The 22,970-nt window shown below is 32.3% G+C and overlaps 3 protein-coding genes across 3 annotated transcripts; all 3 read right to left on the bottom strand.

Moving 5' to 3' along the window:
• Positions 1-510: 510 nt before the first annotated feature.
• LOC123221375 (TVP38/TMEM64 family membrane protein slr0305) lies at positions 511-7,150 on the bottom strand. The gene is made up of 9 exons (XM_044644225.1): positions 6,707-7,150; positions 5,963-6,024; positions 4,756-4,810; positions 4,534-4,632; positions 4,139-4,225; positions 3,247-3,363; positions 1,772-1,864; positions 1,445-1,475; positions 511-918 (listed from the first exon to the last, which is right to left on the bottom strand). Exons 1-9 carry the CDS (start codon positions 6,800-6,802, stop codon positions 734-736), a joined length of 825 nt encoding a protein of 274 aa, XP_044500160.1. The 5' UTR covers positions 6,803-7,150; the 3' UTR covers positions 511-733.
• Positions 7,151-10,111: 2,961 nt separating this feature from the next.
• Positions 10,112-12,835, bottom strand: LOC123221881. Its single transcript, XM_044644850.1, has 2 exons — positions 12,615-12,835; positions 10,112-12,379 (listed from the first exon to the last, which is right to left on the bottom strand). The coding sequence occupies exon 2, from the start codon at positions 12,377-12,379 to the stop codon at positions 10,520-10,522; it is 1,860 nt and encodes a 619-aa protein (XP_044500785.1). The 5' UTR covers positions 12,615-12,835; the 3' UTR covers positions 10,112-10,519.
• A 3,748-nt stretch (positions 12,836-16,583) lies between these two features.
• On the bottom strand, positions 16,584-22,014 carry LOC123220142 (UPF0613 protein PB24D3.06c-like). The gene is made up of 9 exons (XM_044642170.1): positions 21,637-22,014; positions 20,622-20,698; positions 20,104-20,209; positions 19,659-19,751; positions 19,478-19,543; positions 18,468-18,613; positions 17,749-17,857; positions 17,268-17,332; positions 16,584-16,913 (listed from the first exon to the last, which is right to left on the bottom strand). The coding sequence occupies exons 1-9, from the start codon at positions 21,892-21,894 to the stop codon at positions 16,766-16,768; spliced, it is 1,068 nt and encodes a 355-aa protein (XP_044498105.1). The 5' UTR covers positions 21,895-22,014; the 3' UTR covers positions 16,584-16,765.
• Between the last annotated feature and the right edge of the window lie 956 nt (positions 22,015-22,970).

Here is a 22,970-nt window from a genome sequence, read left to right as displayed (position 1 = left end):
TTGTTCAATATAGCGTAAATTAGGATAATCCAGCTCAGTTGTGCCTTCCCACCATCACATTCAAGTTACTGTTTATGTTGAAAGAAGCCTATAAGCAATAAAACCTCCTATTCACCAACTCAACCACTACCCAGTTACCCCAGGACCCACGTGATCAGCTGGTTACTAACCACTGCCAATCTCTGCAGCAAGATAATTCTATCCTCTTCTTCCAGGGCCCAGTTTGTGAAAATCAGTCTAGATAATCCTTAACAAAAGTTGAAATAGGACAGCACGTGGCCGTATTATCAAAAAGCACCCTGTTCACATCTCTATTCATAAAGAAATTTTACTTTCTTCATTGATCAAACAAAGCTGCAGTTTATACCAAACATTCTTCTGAACCTCAACAAAACTGTTACCGGTAATCAGTCTGGTGTTTACCAAACATTTTATCTAAGAAAGTGCAGGACACAAGGTAAATAATGCTAAGTTCTCAAAAGCAAATTATAAATCTAATGCATAATACCCTTGAAAACAATTAATAAATTAATTTTATTACTCACTGGTTTTAAATTGAAGATAAAAGCTACTCTTAGATGATACATATTTCTGTAATAAGCTATAATTCATCCAGAACTGGTACAGTTGTGAAAAAAGGAACTCTATACAGATCATAAATGGCAATCACCATACGCCTTGGCATATAACTTTCAAAAGGAGCGAAAGAGAATTTACACAAATTTTGGATTTTTCATTTTTCATGATTGTCATCAACATGGTCTATCTTGATTATGAGAGGTTGACTGAGATCCACAGGTGTTTCACCCACAACTGGTAGCTGCGGAGAGCCAAATACACCATCTATATCCTCATTTTCAGCCAAAGCTTTCTCCAAAGCAGACTTTGCAACTTTGGTAACACAAACCATTAAAATTACTGCAAACAAGCCCAAAATGCAGAACTCAGATTATTTCACACACACATACACAAAAATATTCAAATTTTGTGATACTTTATTTCTACTATCTCTGATGCATTGTGCCAAGTATTAAAAGCTCACAATGGAAAATTTGGGTTGTTTCTTTTTTCAATTCCGGATATACTAAGACACAATGGCATGAGTATTATAAGGCGATTCAGATGGGTAAAATTGAATACTATTTTGCTCCCATATGGAAAATAAATATCAGTAAGAACAAGAATTCTACTCTTTCTACTTTGCCCACAAGTCACATGAGCTCACTTCAACTTGGGGAAGAAAATTACTATTCCATAAGCTATTTCCTTCTATTTCTATAATCAGCTTGTCTACTATGTTTCTAGTTTTATATTTCCTTTTCAGAATTCCAATTGAGTTTGTAGGAAGCTCAAATTAGAGAATCTATTTATGTTTATCACAGGTATATGGCAAGTGGAAGTGTAACAAGCCCAACAAGTATGTGTGCAACATATTACAACATACCAGATACCAGAAGACCTGAAATGAGAAATGCCTGCATCCAAAAACAAAGGTGCAAACATATATGAGAACGCAGTCTACTGAGAAAGTACCACATATGCTAAACTGACTCATGAAATATAAAATGCAACCTTCATGCACCTTCTAGCTACAAAACATGAAAGTACAAAAGTGAATTACAGCTTTAGAACAGAAGCATAAATAGCCCAATCTAGAATTCGGGTTTTAGTTTTGGAAAACCATGTGTAGAGAAAAGTCCATTCAAAACGAAAAAAGCAAAATTGCAAGCCTGCTCCATAAGAATAAGAGTACACAGTTGACAGTTCTTACCCAACGAGTTTTAGAGAACTCACTCCATCCATGTGTCACATCAGACAGATCCTTGAGAGTTGTTCCAACATATACTAATGCAAGAGTTATCGGCTGCAAAGGAGACCATATTAGATATATGTCCAAACCCCTAAACTTGGATCATATACATCATTACTAAGGATAAAAAAGAACTTCACCAAAGACACATACATACAAGACGTAAGAAGACCAAGACATTAAAGGTATATAGATGGAAAATTATGAAGAATCATGATTAAGGATTACACCAAGTTGACCAAATCAGCTTAAATTCAGGAGGAGCAAGATTTCCGTATTGATTGTAGGAATAGTAAGGAAAGAAATTTATTGATTTAATAAACAATACTTTAGGATAAATTGTAGGATTAATAACAGAAGAAATTTACCTATTTAGTAAGCAAGATTTTAGGATTTATTGTAGGATTAATAAGGGAAAGAATTTAACTACTTACCTATTGCTTTAACGCATCTTAGGGTCCTAACATACATCAATGTAGACAGATCTAGAGCATCATCTAGACAAGCGCTCCATTCTAATAGTAAGCAAGCTACCATTTTTTAACCCTTACAATCCCCATCCCAAATTCAAGCAAATCCCTCCAACCCAGGTGTGGGTATAATGAGATCCCAACATCTACTTTACAAGAGGTCCTACCAATTAAACTAGTTAGTGTCCACGAGTACCTAATCTGTACAAATTACCATACAAAGAAATAAATAAATAAAATTCAAAATTGCTGAATTGACTACCGCGGCAAATTTATAAGACCAAATTTTAACTCTCCATTGCTCAAACCATATTTAGACACAAACAAACGAGTCAGAACTTGTTCATTCCAAAAAGACTTTGAAACTACTGCTAAGAAAAGGCATTGAAAAAAATTATAAGACTGAACCAGTATATCTGCCCCAATAAAATAAAAGATTTGAATCCCTAAACTAACATTATGCAGGCATGAAATAAATCCTCAACAAAACATATCCATGTATGCTACTGTTAGAATATTGTCCATAGTAAATGAATAAATGACATTTGGTATGATGTTGTGTAGCAAATGGAACAAGGAAAACCTACCTTCCCTTTATCTGCCCTAAGACAAACAATTTCACCATGCACCACATGCCCTAATCTCAGTAACTAGTCAAGACTCTCTATGGTTTCATAACAACATATTGTGCACCTAAAGCATGCCCACAACAATCACAATTACGCTGAATATGGCAAAAATAACAAGCCAAAATGAAAGGGAACACTGTTTCAACATGCAGGCGGGCATACAATATCTAAAACGCATGCAGGACAAATGTTTTGTACACTGCATCTTATGAAGAGATGACAAGTAATTAACTGACTAATATATTCAAAATTTTTGAAGCAAACAAGAGGGATGTGACATATCAAATTATGGGATATAATCATTAAATAAACATTAGGAGGAAGAAGAAAAAGATACCATCATTCCTAACCAGGAAGCTAGCATGTATTCTCCTACTGGAACAGGAGTCACAGATAGGAGGTAATTTAACATATTAAATGGGAGCAAAGGAACAAGCCGAAGCAGCAAAACGATCTGTTGAAGAAGATAAGGATGTTCAGAAAACTCACAGGCAATTCAAAGCAGAGAATCTAAAAGCAAGCACTTACAAGCCACATTTTCTCACAACAATAATAATGAATAATCCTTTATATAAGTAATAAATTCAATGCTAGTATGTGCAAAAAAAAGTCCAAAAGAATGTTCTATTAAGAACCATGCAAGCGAAAAGTATAATATGTACAGACAATTGAGAACCACACTCTCATGGAATTTATTTTTCCCCGTGGAAGGTTTTAAAGTCCAGGAAAGAGAGCTTATAGTCAATATGCTTTAATATAAAAAAGAGATAATTCAACTAAAACAATTTGCTAAAGAGGTGAAATTCAAACATCTGGACTTTCTGACTTAGAAGCTTGAGACCTGAAAAATTCAATTCTGAAATGTACTTCTAGAGTAATATTGATCATTACAAAAGAGAGGGAGGGAGACGGAGAGAGTTCTGAAATTCCAAATTTAATTGTATATATAATTATTGGTCTAGTAATTAAAAGTTTTCTTTGCACTCAATAATCAATTCTTCCCACTAAGATGTAGACGTATCAAATTTAATTATAAGGCTAGATTAATAACTATAATTACAGCTCACTTACAAAATATAGTTCTGCTGCCTACTAGCATCAGTTTCAGTACTCAAAATGAAATATTTGTGGAAAAAAAAAAAAAACTGAAATAATATGTAAGATACAAAACAAGCTAGGAGTAAGAGCATCATTACAGTTCTTGAAGATCCAATATGAAGCACACCTACCTTAAAACCAGATCTCCGAATGGCTATGGCAACTGACTGAAACTGTGGATAATCTTTCAACTTAGAAACAACAAATGATTTTCCAATCTGTGAAAGAATACCCGGATGAAATACATTAAATAAAAATTATAATAATACCAAACATGTAACTCAAATTGACTTCTAAGGAAATAATATGCCAAAATATGAACACTAGGGATACAAAAGGTCCTATATAGCAATTAAGATGACACTAATAACATCATCAAACAATAATACATTGAGAAATGAAGTAATATCAACCATTACTTAATATTTATAATATTAACAAACACTCTATCCTAGCATGCACCTTGCCTACCAATCGGAGAGTGGAACATCAAATGCATATATATCATAAAAGTTCATGAACTTACAGTTCGGCCCAGAAGAAATGCAGCCCCAGCACCAACAGCTGCACCAATAGAATCAGCAATAAAGCCCACTGGCAGGCCAAAAAGATAACCACCACCAAGCTGAAAAAAGAACAAAATTCAAAAAAATCCCAATTTCCAGCAAGTAACACTCAAATCTACAGAAGTAAAGTTAGAATAGGTGGCAAGGCTAGCTAAAGCATCATATTAAAGTTAGGTACTTACAGTAAGCACAGATGCTGGAACCGCCAGGACTGTCAGAGGAACATATGCAATAGCCCTACATAGAAACCACTGAAAATCAGTATAAAAACAAAAATAAAGTGAAACTTCCTGCATTGTCACTTGCAGTTAACAAATCCAGAACCTATATGAGCTGTTGAGATACCAAAATATGCACTTATTAACAGCCAATAACTAATGAAACATTCTAGACACAGAAGTTCCCCATCATTTGAGGATGGGAGACTAGTTAGGTGGGACTATGAGCTTGTAAGCCACATGTTGATGAGGCAGAACAAAATGTTATGTCCCTCCAATGTTCTTTCCTAACAATGCTATGTCCCTCCATCGATTGTAAGGCCCATCAATTGTTTTCATGGTTATCTCCAACCAATGTTACAACCCTAATCATACAAGAAATATGGTCATGAAAGACTATACACAATATGGAACAAACTTTTTAATTGACAGATGGTGATAAATTAATAGTTCTGAAAATTCAAGTGTGGATCTTGTTCCCCAAATCTTAGGACACAGAACATCTCTTCAATTCAAGATGTTTGATTTTGAGTCCCAGTATATAGCATATCCATGAATTCTGGCATCTAACATCATACCTAAGCTTCATAATATGTATCCCAACCAAGGAGAACAAAGCTTGGAGCTCTTTCAATCATCCAAAAAGATCTATAAAGGTGATCAATTTTATAAGGTTATAATAACAAAAAGAAAAAACACTTAGTCATGCAGAATCCATTAAATCCCATATTCTCAAACTTATTAGACCAAATTTGGAAAATGTGCTTCGACTTTAACTAGTGGAGAAATGAGCTTCCAAGCAGGCTTGAGCTTTGACTTTCTAACTAATCAATAAAGTCAGACAACCTGGTAAACAAGTCACACTCAGGTAAAGCTAACACAGCTTTGTTTGTTTGTAGCACCTCCACAAATATATCAACCGAAATTAAAGAAATTAAAACCTTGAATATATTTTAAAATAAATAATATGCAAACGTTCACATTCTCAACATGATTAGTTGCATTGGATAGGTTCAAGCATGTGTTCAATTTTACTAAAACTCTCCACCAAAAATGATAAGCAAACAATGAATTGATTCTCATATGAAGCATGAATTGAAGGCACAAATATAAAAGTTAATGCAAAAAGGTACATAAAAGAGAAATATTGAAAGCATTGCTATCAACTTACAGCACAAGTGGACCCCAGGGCCCAAGATCCTGTTCAACCCATATGAGAAAATCCTTCAATATCTGCAGGGAGCAATAACTCCGTCAATAAACAAATTGTCAGGTTATTCCGATCAACTTCAGTTATTACACATCAAATATCGAAACGTTTCTTGCAAGCAATCTAGTTTGAAGACCTCCTGTTGAAACTGACAAACTCATAAAAGCTCTTCTTCTTTTTTTTCCCCACTTTGGTTCGGTGAGGAACAAACATACTCATACAAGTAGCATAATAAGCTAAAAGGAATTAGTGAAACGCAAGACACTAATGGTAAGGATCCGAAGCCGTAAATATGTACAATATCCATTTGGGTAAGCAAAAATGCAAGGAAATACTACTAATTAGAAGCAATATAATTTGACTATAACTCAACTAGAGCTTTTATTCCTTTTTTACCGACCTAATTTCTAACTTCCTCCTCGTATAAATAATATATTTCTACTGCATAAACATTTTCTCGACCAAAAAAAAAAATCTTGGATGGCAAATCAATCCCCAGAAAACTAGAAGACTCTCCTTAATTCCCAGCATTGATCTCTGAATCGCGCTCAAACAATCACAAACCCATTAATCAAATCAACCAAGAACCCCAGAAAAAACCCTAAACTACAGAAACCCAAAACCCAGAAAGGAAATCATAAAAATTAAAACATATAGACGAAAACCCATCTCAGAAAAAAAACAAACAAAAGCACAAAAAGAGACCTTTTCAACAGGGAGAGTAAAACAAGCGAAAACAACAGCAGCAATAAGAAGTATCAAAAGAGTGATCCGAAAAGCAGAACCCCAGGTGAAAGCCATAGACAATCTTCGTCGCCAAGGCCTGCAATCTTCGTCTTCGTTACAAAAGTCAGATGTTGCTTGCTTCAAGGACAAGCGAGCTCTCAAACCCCCTAAATTTGCCAGATTTTGAAAGCCCCACTAAACCACAAGAACCGAAACAAAAATGTATAGCTATGCTGATGTTTTGTTGTTTGCCGAAAAGTTATCCCATCAAACACACTGTTTTTGCCCAAGGGGTTAGATGGTTAAGTGCTTTGTCAGATCGTAGACTAATTGCGCGTTAAATCTTTCTTTATAACCAAATAAATATCTTCTCCAAATTTTTTTAAGAGCTTATTGTCTTCTTTCAGTTCAATTTACGCTTGGCTCCTCTTCCTTTACTGCACTCCAACACTATATCCAGTATCTAATTGTCAATATGAAATCAGATACCCATTTATATTTTCATTTAATTATTTTTTAATGCTCTTACCAAACATTCTGTGCCAGTCAAAGCTAACTAAGTCCTGGCCCTTGTGGGTTTATTTAATTTTATCTCTCCAATAACTGAAAGAATTATTGCCTTTTTAACATTTTTTTTTTTAGGTTGGGTTTTTATTATAAAGGCCAAAGAAATATTTTCTATTCAAGTTGTAGTTTATTTTAAAATATATATATATATAATATTTTAAAAACTTAAATATTAATTTATAGATTAACTTTTGTTATAATTTTTTAATAGAGTCAAAAATAAAATCGTTATTTTACTATTAAATCTTAAAACTCTAAAAATTTATATCATTTTTTCTCTTTAGTTTGAAAAACTAATAATTTTTTTTCAAAATTAAGTTTAAAAAATTTCACATTTCCTCCATTTCTAAGGTTTCATCTCTGATAACTCTAGGGAATCCAACCATCAACTAATTTTCTCTATCGAATCGTTGGCTTTAAATGGTTTCACCATCCCCTGATCTTCTCTGATGAAGAATGATGAAAAGACGTTCAAATATGGATAACAAAATATACTTCAAATATGGAAGATGCAATAAAAAACAACAAAGTGTCATCTTTCGTTATTTAAACGATGTTTCATCGTCCTTTGTCGGCTCTGAATGAACCTATTTAGATGACGTAGGGCGAAGGACAAGTTCATTCAAAGTTGACAAAGCATCGTTCTTTGTCACCTCTTCCAAATTTGAACTTTCTTTTGTTGTCCTTCATTGAAGAAGATCAACGAATGATAAAACTATTAAGAGCTGACGATTCAATGGAGAATATTGAACGGCAGTCAAATTCCCTAAAACCACGAGATGAAACCCTAAAAATGGGGGGGAAAGCGAATTTTTTAAAATTTAATCATTAAAACAAAATTATTAGTTTTTTAAACTAAACAGGGAAAACAATATAAATTTTTAGAATTTTAGGGTTTTGTGATAAAATAATAATTTAATTTTTGCATATAACAGAAAATTATAACAAAAGGTAGTTCATAAATGTGTGTTTAAGTTTTTAAAATACTACGGATGTATTTTTGAGAATGAGCTAAAACTTGGGTGGGAAATAATCTTTTGGGCATTCATAAATTGAGTTTATCTAATTAACAATCGACATATAAAAAAAGGAAAAAGGATTATCATGCATATTGTGAAACTAGAACAAACACAAATTGAGGAATAACATTATAAATTCTAAATGTACACACATCAAAATTTGTCAAAATAAATGTAAAAGTTAGACAATAATAAGTAACAATAAAAGGGTGATCACATTGATGAATTTTATTCATATATAAACTCAATTTTAGGTCATTCTTACATTTTAAACCACTTACACGGTTTGAATCTTATACCCCATTCAATATAATAATTATTTATATATATTAATTTTATCAAATATAATAATAATTTATATGTAACAAATTTTTAAATAATTTATATTTATGATAATCTTTTATTTTTTATAATAAACTATTATGAAAACTAAATATATTTTAATTAATTTTGTGTATAGTTATTTACCCAACTCAACTAAATTTTGTTTTATGGGCTGTATTTACATAGTCGTTTGTAAGTCCACTTGTACATCCTTTAGCCCAATAGTGGTTAACCTTATTTAGATTTAGCCACTGGACCACCTCTCTTATTGTTAGGCTTGGGCTCCTTTATTTTGGTGTTTGTTCAGCACTGGACTACAAATCCTACTGTTGGGCACCATTTTCCCAGCCTTTTATATTGTTTACTTTGCATTGTTAGAGAGATTTAAATTACCATTTTCTACCCAAGGTTTGAAAATCCAAGTTTCAACCCACTACAATCTCAAGGTACAAAACACTCAGGAATTAACCGTGGAAAGGTATAAATGTTATTTTTTCCTTCCAAAAATTTGAATAAATAAAAACAAGAAAGAAATCACCACTAGCATATATCGCTCCAAGCATGTGTGATTCCAATAGAATCTTATCTATAAAGATGTGATCTCATTAGATGACACTTAAACTACAAATACGATCATTAGTTTGCACATTTTCGTATGTGATCTAGTCAAATATGATAATATTATACATTTTCACTACAATACCAACGGTCAGATCTAACTAGATTGTCGACAATTGCGAGTAAGAGCATTAAATTTTCTAACAAGTGTAAGTTTCACCCATATTCTAATCAATAAAAATTATATATACACATTTTGATAATTTTAAGTTAAGGATAAAATAACACCTAATCACGTGATGATATAAATAAATATATATTTATATACTTAAAATAAATACATATAATATTATTCCATTCTAATCCACTTTCTTCAACCTTCCTTTATAAGACACTTCTTTCAACTATATTCATGTGCATCTAAGTGAAAACAGGTTTTTTCATTATGGAAACAGTAGTTGGGAGCTGGAAAATTTATGATGATTTACAGCTATAGCAAATCTGTCATACATCATAATATTATTAAAGATAGGGCAGGTTAGTCAGTACACTTTCAATTCCACCGAAAAAAAGGAAAGATAATGAAACAATTAACTTTTTAAAAAGATGCATCAAAAGCCCAAGTCCACATCCATTTTTTTGACAATGTGTTGCTTACCCTGCTGACCTTTTTCAACCAAATATATAATAAACATGAAAAGATGAAAAAAGAAAGCAAATCTAATGAATACCCCATCAATACAATTTACAGACCAAAGTTCATCAGTCATCTAATCTGAAACCAAAAGGCAGCCCTCCATGAAAAGGGATTTGATCATTGAACTACCAGTATTTCGTCAAGAAGAATAATGATTTTTTTTCCAAGCAGCCAAAAGTTTTGAAGATTCATGAGAGCAGCCAACCAAGAAGTTCGAGGTTTGTAACAAACAATTTATATAGACAACACATAAATAAATTTCTGACCTTCTTACAAATATATGCACTGGTTACATTATTATATATGACCATATTCACTGATATATCCCATGGACATTCCACAATCTACAAGCCTGAGAGCTGAATCTATCTAAGACTGTAAGTAGTAACAAATTTATGAAAAAATAAAGAATGGCAATATTAACCTATTAATGAATACATCCATTGTATGTAAATGTCTTGAAAACTCGATTCCATGCACCATCTAAGCTGTCTCTCCACGTGTTGCAACAATGCCTGCAATGGCAGTAGCAATATCCAACAACCAATAGCTTCAGATATGAAACTTTTTTGGAGTTCCTTAACTGAAACCTTTCGAAAATTGCTAATTACCTGCTATTTACTACAACTATTGGGCACATAGAGCATTAAGTAGTACATGAGCTAACATGAGGTCGACAAAATATTGGTGTCCAATTTCACCATCCCTCCACTTCATCTTCAATGGAGCTCTTCCATAATGCACACCATCATTACAACGATTATCAAAATGCCATGGAAAAGTCATGTCAAAATTATCGATCACGCCAGAAACCAGCCCAGCTTGCTTCAACTGGTCTAAGAATACTCCATTAAATGCCTCCATCTTATTAGGATTAAATGCCAGTGATCGTGCATACCCACCAGTTGCCACTGTACTGCGAAAGAAAATTTGTGGCATCGTTAATCCCCTCTGTCTTATGGACTCCATCACTTCTTTCCAAAAAGAAGCAGCATACTCTGCTGCTCTAGAGAATGCTCTTATGTTACGAAAGTGAACACCATCGTGCAAGCCTGAATTCACAATAACCGAGTCTGGAACAGTGTCCTCAGAGAAGTACTTTTTCAACAAAATCCTAAATCCTTCATCTGTCAAAGAATCCAATCCTTGGTAATTTTGTGTATCATTCCAGTGACCATTGAAAATGCTTGTAAGTCGTACCGACTGAGAAGGGTCATTGGGGTTCGAAAAATTCATATCAAATCTTCTAGGAACCGAATGTACATCAGGCAAATCTAAGACAAAATTCAGCATGTTTCTAATTGTATCAACATGATTTGAATCGCCCCAGAAGAAGATCCACCTATTTTTCAAACATTTCCAAGCAGAATCGGCTGAAAACGTCCTAAATGAACAATGACTAGAGTATACCCAACCATTACTCTCTATCAACCCTAATGAACCACTACACCATGGCTTTTGACAAGGAAAATCGGGTGCTAGGCACCTGTACCGACCATCCTTGCTAATTCGACAATCATCGTTCTTGCCATGTCTTGTCCACCTCCCAGACCAAACATCTCTAGTAAAATCAGATTTTCCACAAATTTGTAACCCTGGCAGTTTAGCTTTACTTCTAAAGAACCTAATGGGAATATGACGCAACTCTCTATCATAAACAAACCTTGGAGGTGAAAACCTAAGGCCCTCAAAATGTCTAAATAGCAAAATCACAGTCAAATTATAATCACCGGAAAAATCAGGATGAACCTGAAGCGAAAGCAAGTAGGTACCATTGCCAAAATCTTTGACCACAGGCCTAGATTTCCATGACTCTCCTGAAAGATCAGTCTCGAAGTAATCCCCACCAAGACAGCGAGGCTTCCCAGATTCATCCAATGCTTGGAAGTAAAATTCATGGATTTCACCGGCTGATAACTTCACCAACTTCCCTCCATCCAGGCCAGGGATTGCAATCTCTACAGTTCGTGAGTCTTTACACGGCTCTCCTCCCGGAGTCAACCAACGAGCCAGAAGATTACTAGTCAAGTTAGGCTCCAGTTCACATGAAATCCACCTCAAATTTTCAGAAATTTGATTCCCACTACTCTTCTGCTGGAATTGAGAGGAATTGCCAGAACTGTTGGAAGAAAAATTGCTCAAATGGGTTCGGTTATTTTGGGTCAGAGACAAACCGGGTAAAGAACTAAAACTGTTGGTGTCGTTTTGGTTTGGTTTTTGGGTTGCAGAAACCTGAACATTGGAGGTGTTTAGGGTGAGATTTTGATTTGCTTGTATTGGATCGACCGAGGAATTGAGTTTCAAGTAAATATAATGATCTTGCCTAAGCCTCCAAGCTTGAATGAAGTTCCCTATAGTACAACCATCGACGCTCCACACAACCACCATCCCAACAAATACCAGAGCTGTGAGTACACCAAATCTCCACTGATGCATTGGCACTGCAACAAGCCACTGCTTTGGTGATACCGCCAATTTCTCCGGCATCTGTAAGACAAACAAAACCAACAACCCCAACAACGAGAAGAATATAAACAACGCAGACAAGAAGAAAAAATAGAACTGAGTTACTTCAGCAAGAAAAAGAAAAGCTTTGACGACAAAATAAAATTCCCAGAACAGGGAAAGTTTTAATTTTTGCCAAAGTATTCTATTTTCTCGAGAATATAAATAATAAAAGGAAGTGTAATGTGTATATATGCTATTAGAATATGAATATTACAATTCAATCGGAGCTGCTGGAGTTGCCGAATCTTGACCTTTAAGAGGGCTACAACCGAAACAAAGACAGAAATCAATGTAATTATCGGCAAGTATTATATATTTTTCCTTCTTTTGTTTTTTGTGAGTGTGATTTGAGGCTGCAGCTGAACTCTGGGAGCAGAGGACATAGTTAATTGAGAATGTCTAATAATAAGTCCCAGTGTTCGAGGCGCATAACGTTGATTTGTAAGTTAAACATTTATAAATTTACAAAAATGCCCTTGGTTTGATGTTTAAATTACAATCTAGTACTGACATCCAAGCACAATGCCAACGCGGCACCGACACTCACGGATGACTGACAGCGTCGGTGAGCAAGGCAGGGGCATAAATGTGCTTGAATGTCACATGGCATGTCAAGTTGGTGAAGGCTCCTAATTCTAATAGATCTTTTTGGTGTTTAGTTATATCTTAAAAAAAATAACATAAAATCTACTTAACCCTATCTTAATCAATCACTTCGTTTTATGCTACATCATTAACATTATGATGATGTTACAAAATATAGTAAATTACAATGTCTTTTTCAAGTTTAGGGCAAATCACAAATTATCTTAAAATATTACTCCATTGACGAGAGCGTTAGACAAATAAAATTACTTAAATTCAATTTAAAACATACTAACTAAAGTATAATTGAACGAAATCATTCAATTTTAAGTACAATTCAAGTTAATTTAGAAAAAAGTATGATTTTAATTTGAATCATACTAAAAAAGTGTAAGTCTAATCATATTGCATATTTCTAATATGATTCGGTTAGATTATACTTTTCAAGTATGATTTTAGCTAATGACTAGATAATACTTTTATAAGTACGATTCAAATATTACCTCTTATAGATTTTTTTTTTTTTAACTTTAGAATTATTGAATGAAAATTATAATTTTTCTAAACAAGAAAGCGTAATTTACTTTAGAAATTGTTGTTAGGAGGATAGAAAAGTGACATTGTGCCCATGTCACCAACTAAACTAATCAATTACAAATTGTAACAACACGGTTGCTATGTAATAAAGATAAAGTGGTTACTATTAGATATTATTACAAAATTTATCTACTCTTAACAAACAAACCTACCCTTTGTCATTACCAGAAACGAAACGGACGTATATAATAATAAAATTATATATATTTATTTTAAATAAATAATTTAATATATATTTATATATATTATTATTTGATTGAATAATTTTAAATTAAAAATAAAATAATATCTAATCATATGATAATATATATAAGTGTATATTTTTTTATATATCTAAAATAGACATTTATAATATTTCCTTAAATATAATTAGAAGTAATATTTAAAATTTTCTCATAAAAATTATTAAAGTTAAGAAAAATTACCAACTCATCAAAGGGAGTGTTTGGCTCAAGATCATCATTAATTACTTTTGTAATCTATCATTAATTAAAGGTATTATTTTTGTTTAATTTGTCCAATAATAAGAGATTTTAACAATTTTATAATATCCCAAGTGATGTGTATGGCAAAATAAATATAAAGAATAATATGATTTTTTTTTCTTAAATATTAAAAGATTATGAATACAGTCATAATTTTGTTACCATATATTAGTAATATCTTCACAATTATATTTCTTTTTGATAATAAATTATTAACATGATGAAATTCCAAATAGTGTTGCAAACAATAATACTAATGGGCATTTGATTTTAAGAATATTTTATTACTAAAATTGAAAGATTATTTTAAAGATTATTGGGTATAAATTATTACTATGATTGATAAAATTTAGTAAAAATAGATAGATATAAATAATTATCGTGTTTGGTTAGAGGTAGTAAAAGAATAATAATATATTATTTTATTTAAATACCCTTAAATATAATTATTCTAAAATATTTTTTATAATATTAATTAAAACTAAGTTTTTTTTGTCTTAAAAAAATTAATAAAAAAATTATGTATTATAATAAAATCAAGATTATCTTGGTAATCTTTTAATACCTAAGGAGGAAGTGATAATCAATTACCAAAGGAGGAAGTGATAATCAAATTACTTCTTATATTACTTGTCACATCACTATTAATAATAGAAGATTACTTGAATTTTTTATTATTTATAAACCAAATATAATAGTATAAGTAATAAAAGATAGATTACTATTAATCTCTCTCCCTTCAACCAAACGCAACCTACGGGTAACTGAATTTTTTGTCAAAAAAAATCTTATATAAAAAATTATCACATATATAAACGCTTAAACATTTTGATAATAAATTAAGAAGAATTTTGAAAACACCCCTCATTTGACCAATTGCTATCGGTGCCTAGTGGGTACTATTTACATATGAACTTTGATCTTATTATTATTCAATTACACAAAAACTTTTGTATTTCTATCATATCTTATGAGTATTTTTCTTTTATCCATACAAATATATAAATAAACATAAATCTTGGATTGTTTATAGTTAGATTTTTTAATTATATTTAAAATTCGATGAGTGATAATAAAAAGTTTTTATTTGAAAATTAAAATTTTAAATTATATATCTATGAAAGAATATGTTACCGATTATGTTAACCTAATTTTTATCAAAATTAAAAATAAAAATAATTTTGATATCATATAATATTTATAGTGTAAATATTTATAGTGTAAATATTTAATGTTTGAAAAGTATAATAAATTTGTGGAAAAGAGTATTTCCGGACATAATTTTCAATATCTTTAATATTAATGGGTTGACGTCATTTTTGAAAAGGAAAGTAAAAGTCAAACGTTGATTGGTGAGAAACAAATAATTTTAAAATGAAGGGCCAAAAAATGCATAACGATACACACATTCTACTGCATCCGAGCGTGGCTAGCATGTGGACAACAATAAACACAAAAAGCCAGACTGGCCTTCGAACCCATGATGAACCTGCAAACGAACAACAGTCACATGCCAAGATTGGGGATGAGTTGTTCTCAATCAGACGATGGACCGTACTCACTGATTTATATTAAAGATGTTTGGATGAAAGTAGGAGAAAATGGGTTAAAGGCAGACACTGGTGTTTGTCGTGGGATAGCAGTACCACATATTGAAATATGGGGAGCCCCCAATTGTTGAATGGAGGGTTACACTGATGACTCATGGAGATAAGAAATTGGAGGCATTATTGGACGATAACCAACCCGCCACCCACCTGTCACCAACCAATTAATATCAGGTCAGGCCCATCATTCCCTGTAAAATTTGGGATGGGATGTTGGCCGCAGGATTTGGTAGGAGTAATTTCGTTCTAGGTGGGGCGCCAACAAAATTACTAGAAGTACCTTTCAAGCTACACCTGCCAAATTAAAAGAAGACAAAGGTTGACTGCTAAGTTCATCAATCTAAAGCTTTTTTTTTTTTTTTTTTTTTTCCAATTTGGATGGTTAATCATTTAAAATATGAAAATATCTTAAAAAAGAGTAATACTATAAATATTTATTTTGAATATATAAATATATATTTATACATATTATCACATAATTAAATATTATTTTATTTTTAATTCAAAACACCGAATTATATAATAATATATATAAATGTATACATATTTGTGTATCTAAAATAGGTACACATAATTTTATAACCCATAAAATAGGATCCATTGTACAAGAATCTCAATTAACAATCTCATATAATTATTGAATTCATTAACTAATTTCCTTAAAATATAATTAACTAAAATAAAAAGAGCAATGCTATGTGTACCTATTTTTAGTACACAATTCATGTACACAGTGATGTGTCATCATATAATTAGGTGATTTTAAAACATGTATCATCATATGATAAAGAAACATCTAATCACATGATAACACCTTATGTGTGTACACAAATTGTATACTAAAAATGGGTATACATAATTTTATTGAAATAAAAATAGAAAAACTAAATTCCATATAACTAATCAATATGGAAAAAAAAATACTATAATGTTCAAACCCCTTTACACAATGTTCACCAATCAAAAAACTATGTAAATAAAAAAAATAAAAAGAGAGAAAACAAGCATGGCATGGTTTCATGAGGAAACAAACAAGAATAACTAAAGATAATAGGAGAATTGGGAGACCATAAAAAATCAGAAGGGTGGCATTAGCTCCATGGATCATCCCAGCCTTTTAGTCCTTCTCTTTTAACAAAGGCAATTATAGCCTGAACAGCTTCACTGGCTCTGTTTGAAAGGGAGTGGTTTCCATGTTCAATCTCAACTTTCTCTGCTCCACCCAAAGCTTTGCACAGTCTGCATCATTTTTGCATTAACATGTCAATACATGTATAAACCTTCAGCCCCATTATCGAATACACAAACCAGATCTACCGAGCCAATCATCTATGTTGTCCACTACAAATTCACATGATTTGTAAACTTGGAGAAGTGTTTTTTATTATCATTTTCCATATATGCACCAAACCATGATTTCCAATGATAAACTCAAATTAAACAGAAACCCTTCAGAGTCGGTACAAGGAGAATTTATATCCCCCGTTCTTTTGTTTTTTAAGTAAGAAAGCCTACCAACCAAGCTATTTTCTTGAGGATATAAACCAAGAGTAGAAAAATTGTATTTATACATTTATATATACACAGTCTCACCTTTCAACTAACGCTTTTTTATCAACATACTCTGGAATATATTCATCAGCCATGGAATATATAACCTGTGCAGAAATTCGGTATGACATAACCAAGTTGTATCAATTATCAAGAATTAAATCAGCAGTTTAAATCAAAACAAAATCACCTGTCGGTTGAAATAATACAAAATATTACTATATGCCAGAAGACAGGATATACTTACATCCAGGGATTGAGCCAGGAATTTGCATTTTGGGAGAAAAGGGTGCAAAGTGTAAATGCTAAGAGGAGGGTTGCAAAACAAAAAAATGGACTTTAAAAGACTAAAGTGTACAGCATTAAAATATAAATTATGAAAAAATTGTGCTATGTGCTTGCTTATATCCTAGGTATATGAAGCCCTTATTTTTGACAGAAGTATGGATGAGATAGGATAGAAATAACACTTAGTTGCAAAGGGTGATGGACTGGCAAGTATAAAGTCAGAGAAAATGCACACCTGGCATGGTGTATTAGCCATATGACCAAGTCTCAGTCTAAGCTGATCATCAGTGAGATCAGAACTGAACATGTCATCATCCCCCATGTAGGCATAAAGAGAGTGGTACCTGCATAGTTCTTAGGTTTTTAGCAATAAATCCACAGTATAAATATGACAATCTTATTTGCAGTACCTATCAATTCTTCCAATAATTTTGTAACAGGCAAATTTTCGATACATCAGAATGCCACACTAATTCTGGTTCCAGATTTTTAATTTTAAAAAATAAGAAATTAGAACTGAAAGAATATATCTTAAACCTGAATTGTTTCCCTGCTTAACCAAAACGGGGAAGGGGGCAGAGAACTAATGTAGGCAGTGAATTTCAAACTTGGAGGAGAATAAGTCACAAACAGGGACCAAAAAGACAAATATTCCTTAAGATGTTAAACAATTCATCAAATTCTTGCATTGAAAAGCATAAAGATGTTTTTGTCAACTCGAATTTTAGTAACTATAACTCAAATATAGGATAGCTTTTAAAGATCCTAGGTATATCATTAGTTATGGATTGAAAAGTATAAAATGATAGAGAGATAACCAAAGTTCAGAATTAGAAGTTCCTAACCGTGGATTAAAAAAAAAAAAAAGAAAGCTGAAAATCAATAAGAATGCGAAACAAAATTAAGCATATCCCCCCATTTAAGGATGACAAGAATATGGCAATACACACCTACCTATAAGCAGTAATAGGAGCAGATGGTTCTGCTTCCCTAGGCATTAATTCTGACTCTCGGCCTTCTTTTATCATGCTTGAAGCCAAGTCAATCATAGCGGCTGTTTCAGGAAGAGTTGCTTTATATTCCCTATCACTTACTGGAGCCTGAAAGTTTCAATTGACAGTGTGAGCAAGAGTGGCAATACATGAGACATTACATCATGCAAAAGAAACTTGACAAGGTTATCATTTGATATCAGAATCGAAAAGCCTGTACAAGACTTGTGGAATCAGACTGTACTGCAATTCAAAATCACATCATTTGGCACCAGACCATACTGAAGTTGATATAATCAGTAGTCATTGTGTAGGCCCAAAAAGTGTCTTTAGTTATAATCATGTATGACACAAAAGCAAAAAGGAATTTCTTCTGAAAAAACAGAAAAAAGGAAATCGTTAAAGATTTTCAAATGATCTTTAAAGTTTGATTGTATTTTAAAGAGACAATTTCGTACCATCAAAAGGAAAGGTCATTGATGGTATTTGTAGTCTATTGTTGTAACAAGAGACACCATTGGAAAATAACAACTGGTATTTGACCATTTAAGAGGTTGGCTCTCATTATCTCTCTTCCTTTGCCCTGATATAAGGGAAGGCCATTGTCTGTTCCTCAATTTAATGTAGTTTCTCCAACTGAAGTCTCCATGGGTGAAAAATGGGGCTCAAACCAAAACCATACTTAGAATTACATTGACACTACAAAATATTATGCTTTTATTTGCAAATATTGGTTGCTCAACCAACAACTAAGATACCATACTGCAGCAGTACCACTATTAATGAATAGTTTAGTTATTGCTAATAATATGATCAGAACCAGAATTTGAATTTGAAAATCAAACAGATTGCAAGATGTATCAGTTATTTAAAAAATACTTGTTCACTGAAGAAAAAACTTACAAGTAGAAAGACCAACAACTTATGACTAACATTCAGCAGTGCAAGTTACTCAAAAAGGATGGTTGGTACCTGCAAAATTGTAGCAAGCACTGCTCTCGAGCATGCTGCATTTGTACGCATATAATGCACAATATCCTAGTGTCATATGCAAACACAAGAGCAGATGATTTTACTTTCTCAGAAAATGCCATGGATGAATACTCAAGTAACTTCAAGTTCAACAAAAGTTTATAATGCAAGAAGCAATTACCTGACAACCTGTACTATGACCAAGTAGTACCACACCCTCAGAGTCTTCTTTGTTAATCAGATAACTAATAAGTTGATCAAGCTCCATGGCATCCTTCAAGAAGTGATTAAAAAAGAAAAATCTTGAATCCAGGCAGTAACATATCAAATCATAGCAGCCGGAGGAAAACATGGCATGCTACATATACTACTTTCCAACTTAACCCAAAAATAACACTGAATGGTAAAGATACGAAAAGTTAAACTGCCAAAGCTTCCAGTTAAGTTACAAGTAAGCCCATCAATGAACTAAGAAGCACATATTGAACAATTAAATTGTATAGATTCATTTAACCAACAGGAAGAATAATGCATGTAATAACTAATTAAAAGTCTTCAAACAACATAACATTAGAAAATTTTGGTCCTTAGGCCAGATAGCAATCTATAGGAAGGCATATGATTACTTGTTTTAAACCGGAGATTCCATATCCAATATATGAAGATGACATAAGTAGCTGCACAAGTGACCATCTCTCTCTGTCCAAAGCGATTGCGAGAGGTTCCAAGTATCTGAAAAATCCGAGAAAAAAAAAACTATGTCAGGAATTAATAGAGAAAAATATTACAAGTATGAATTCAGCATTCAGCCAGGTATTAGAAAATGAATCCTATTTATTTACTCAACCATCAAACAGAGATAGTGTTCTTTTGTTCCAGATAAAGGCAAAATGCCTATCAATTTGAAATCAAATAGACAAAAATAGATGAAGATATATTGTAGCAGAATTTTTAAAGCAGGATTTACCGTCTCTTTCAAATGTTAAATTACTGTCACTTTGAAATGTCAAATTAAATTATGTTATAGAATCAAACCTATAATTATTTGTCATTTATGTTGAAAAGAAACACCAAAGGCAATGAAGCAACGTATTGCTCGGAGATATTAATGTTAGTGGATCAGAGCAAATGATACAAAACATACTCAGTTGCAATAAAACCATCTGTCAATCCGCCAATAAAAATAACTTGTTGCTTATAGTCACCGGTTTTAAAGGCAACCTGCAAGGTAAAGAAAACATAAGAGAGATGTCAAACAAAATAAAAGTAAAACCAAGATGTTAAGAAGTACATGACAGCTTGGTCATGAAAGCTGAGATATGAATACAAAAAAAATCAACCAAGACATATAACACCACCTTTGAGTAGGGCTAGATTCGAACTAAGCTGGCCAAGCTCGTATGATAGCTTGGCTTGAACAAGCTTGAAACGAACTCTCCTAAGTTGAGCTCAAGTTCGAGCTCATGGGGTTCATATTTTCAAGCTCAAGCTCGAATTTGGGGATGTTTGGCTCGCAAGCTTAGAAAAATTCAATTTGAATAGGTTAAAATAATATCGTGTTGACCAATATACATAAAAATGATATGTTTTTGTTTATTTTGGCTCAACTACAGTACTAAGCCAAGCTGAGTCGGGGACATTATAGACGAACTTGAGCTCAACTCCCCTCAAGCCAATCCAAACTTGAACAGGCTCAAGGGGAGCTCGTCAAGCTCGATCTAAGCTGTTGTCCTCCACTAAAAGAATTCATCAATTACTTTGCCGCAGGAAAGAAACAATAAACTTTCCCAAATCTCTCTATACTTGAATCAGCTGAAATTGAACCATTTCCAAGATTTCCAAATATCTCCAAAATAAATCTTGACAAATATCCATCGAAACAGATTCAGCCTATGAACTACATCAACCTCTAATCACAAGTCTGACAGTCCAAATAACATAGAGAATTTATCTTTCAAACTTGAAAAACAGTTATAAATATTAAACTTCCGGAAATTAATCAAATCAAGGAATTCGCAGGCCAACTTTTCACTCTAGATTTCAGTGTTTACAGATTTAAAAAAATAAACCATTTGAACCAAATGCTAAAAATTCGTAAAATTCAAATTCCACACATAGAATTCAAAAAACAGTAAAAAAGAAAAATCAAAATAACAGACCTGAGTAGGCTTAGGACCGTACTTAAAGAGAACACCACGAAACTGGTTCTTTCCCTTGACCGGACCTAAGAAATCACCGCCGGAGGGCAAGGCATTGTTAGAAACTTTGCAACTTGAAGACTTAAGAGAGCGGCCTCGGACAATGCCCGAGAACCATGAAGTTGATGTTGTAGTTGTCGATGAAGGAGAAGAAGAAGAATTAGAAGTTGAGGATAAAGAAGAAGAAGAAGAAGTAGAAGAAGAAAGTGAAATATTCATGTTAATTACTCTGATTTGAAACCATTTAGTTAAAAAAAATTGAAATTGCTCTGAAAAAAATTTAGGATGAGCAAAGAAAAAAGATCTCCGATGGACACTTCGAAACTCGATTTGTCTATGTATCTATGTCATTTGTTTATTGTTGTTTAAGCGAAAGTGAAAGGGATGCTCTCCCACGCTCTGGTGACCGCGCGTGGTGGCGCAATTTCCAAATATTTGAATTTGTAATTTTTTAGAAATTATATTTGATAATTCTATTTTCAACTTTCAATTATGGTTTTTTATAGGTGAACATCGCCTTTAGGGGCCATTTGGTTATGGTTTTTAAAGATTATCTTAATAATCTATCTTTTATTCTCTTATTTGATTTGTCAATAATAAAATATTACAGTAATATTCTATTATCAATATTGACGTGACAGGTAATATAGGTGATAATCTGATTACCATATTCACCTTAAGTATTTAAAGATTACAAAGGTAATCTTGATTTTATTATAATTATATTAGTATTTATTAATTTTTTTAAAACAAAAATAAATTTATTTTTAATTAATATGACAAATAATATAAAAAATATTTAAAAATAATTATATTTAAGGGCATTTAAGTAAAATAATTTACTAGTATTCTTTTATTATCTTTAATCAAATACAATAATTATTTATACCTATCAAATTTTATCAAACATAGTAATCGTCTATACCAAGTAATCTTTTAAGTAATCTATTTTCAATGTAATCTTTTTATTTTGGTAATAAAACATTACCCAAACCAAACGCTCCTTTAGGGTTGAATTCAAATTGAGTTAAATTCAAACTCAGTTCGGTTTATATATAATAGAATTCGTGTTCGAACACGATTTGAATTTGACTCAACCCATTTAGAACTTAAGTTTTTAACTATTTCGTTATCAAAACGACATCGTTTTAATATATATTGGTCAAAACGATATTATTTTATATCAAAATTTTTAATTAAAAAATTTAGCTCAAGCTCAAGCTCGAGCTCGATCGAGCCTATATAAGGTTGGCTCATTTCAGGCTTATTCAAACTGAACTTGAGCTCAAATAGGC

Source organism: Mangifera indica, chromosome 7, assembly GCF_011075055.1.
Source record: "Mangifera indica cultivar Alphonso chromosome 7, CATAS_Mindica_2.1, whole genome shotgun sequence".
NCBI classification, from domain to species: domain Eukaryota; kingdom Viridiplantae; phylum Streptophyta; class Magnoliopsida; order Sapindales; family Anacardiaceae; genus Mangifera; species Mangifera indica.
Note: the sequence above shows the minus strand (reverse complement) of the source record. Positions and strands in the feature narration are given on the sequence as shown.

Excerpts from the sequence above, each read along its gene's own strand:
- LOC123221881 (XM_044644850.1), bottom strand. The coding sequence starts at position 12,379 with ATGCCGGAGAAATTGGCGGTATCACCAAAGCAGTGGCTTGTTGCAGTG.
- LOC123221375 (XM_044644225.1), bottom strand. The coding sequence starts at position 6,802 with ATGGCTTTCACCTGGGGTTCTGCTTTTCGGATCACTCTTTTGATACTT. Across the intron at positions 6,025-6,706 it reads TTACTCTCCCTGTTGAAAAG|ATATTGAAGGATTTTCTCAT; the intron begins GTCTCTTTTTGT and ends TGCTCCCTGCAG. Across the intron at positions 4,811-5,962 it reads CCCTGGGGTCCACTTGTGCT|GGCTATTGCATATGTTCCTC; the intron begins GTAAGTTGATAG and ends GTTTCTATGTAG.
- LOC123220142 (XM_044642170.1), bottom strand. The coding sequence starts at position 21,894 with ATGAATATTTCACTTTCTTCTTCTACTTCTTCTTCTTCTTCTTTATCC. Across the intron at positions 19,544-19,658 it reads GTCATAGTACAGGTTGTCAG|GATATTGTGCATTATATGCG; the intron begins GTAATTGCTTCT and ends ATATGACACTAG. Across the intron at positions 18,614-19,477 it reads TGCTTGCTACAATTTTGCAG|GCTCCAGTAAGTGATAGGGA; the intron begins GTACCAACCATC and ends TGAAACTTTCAG.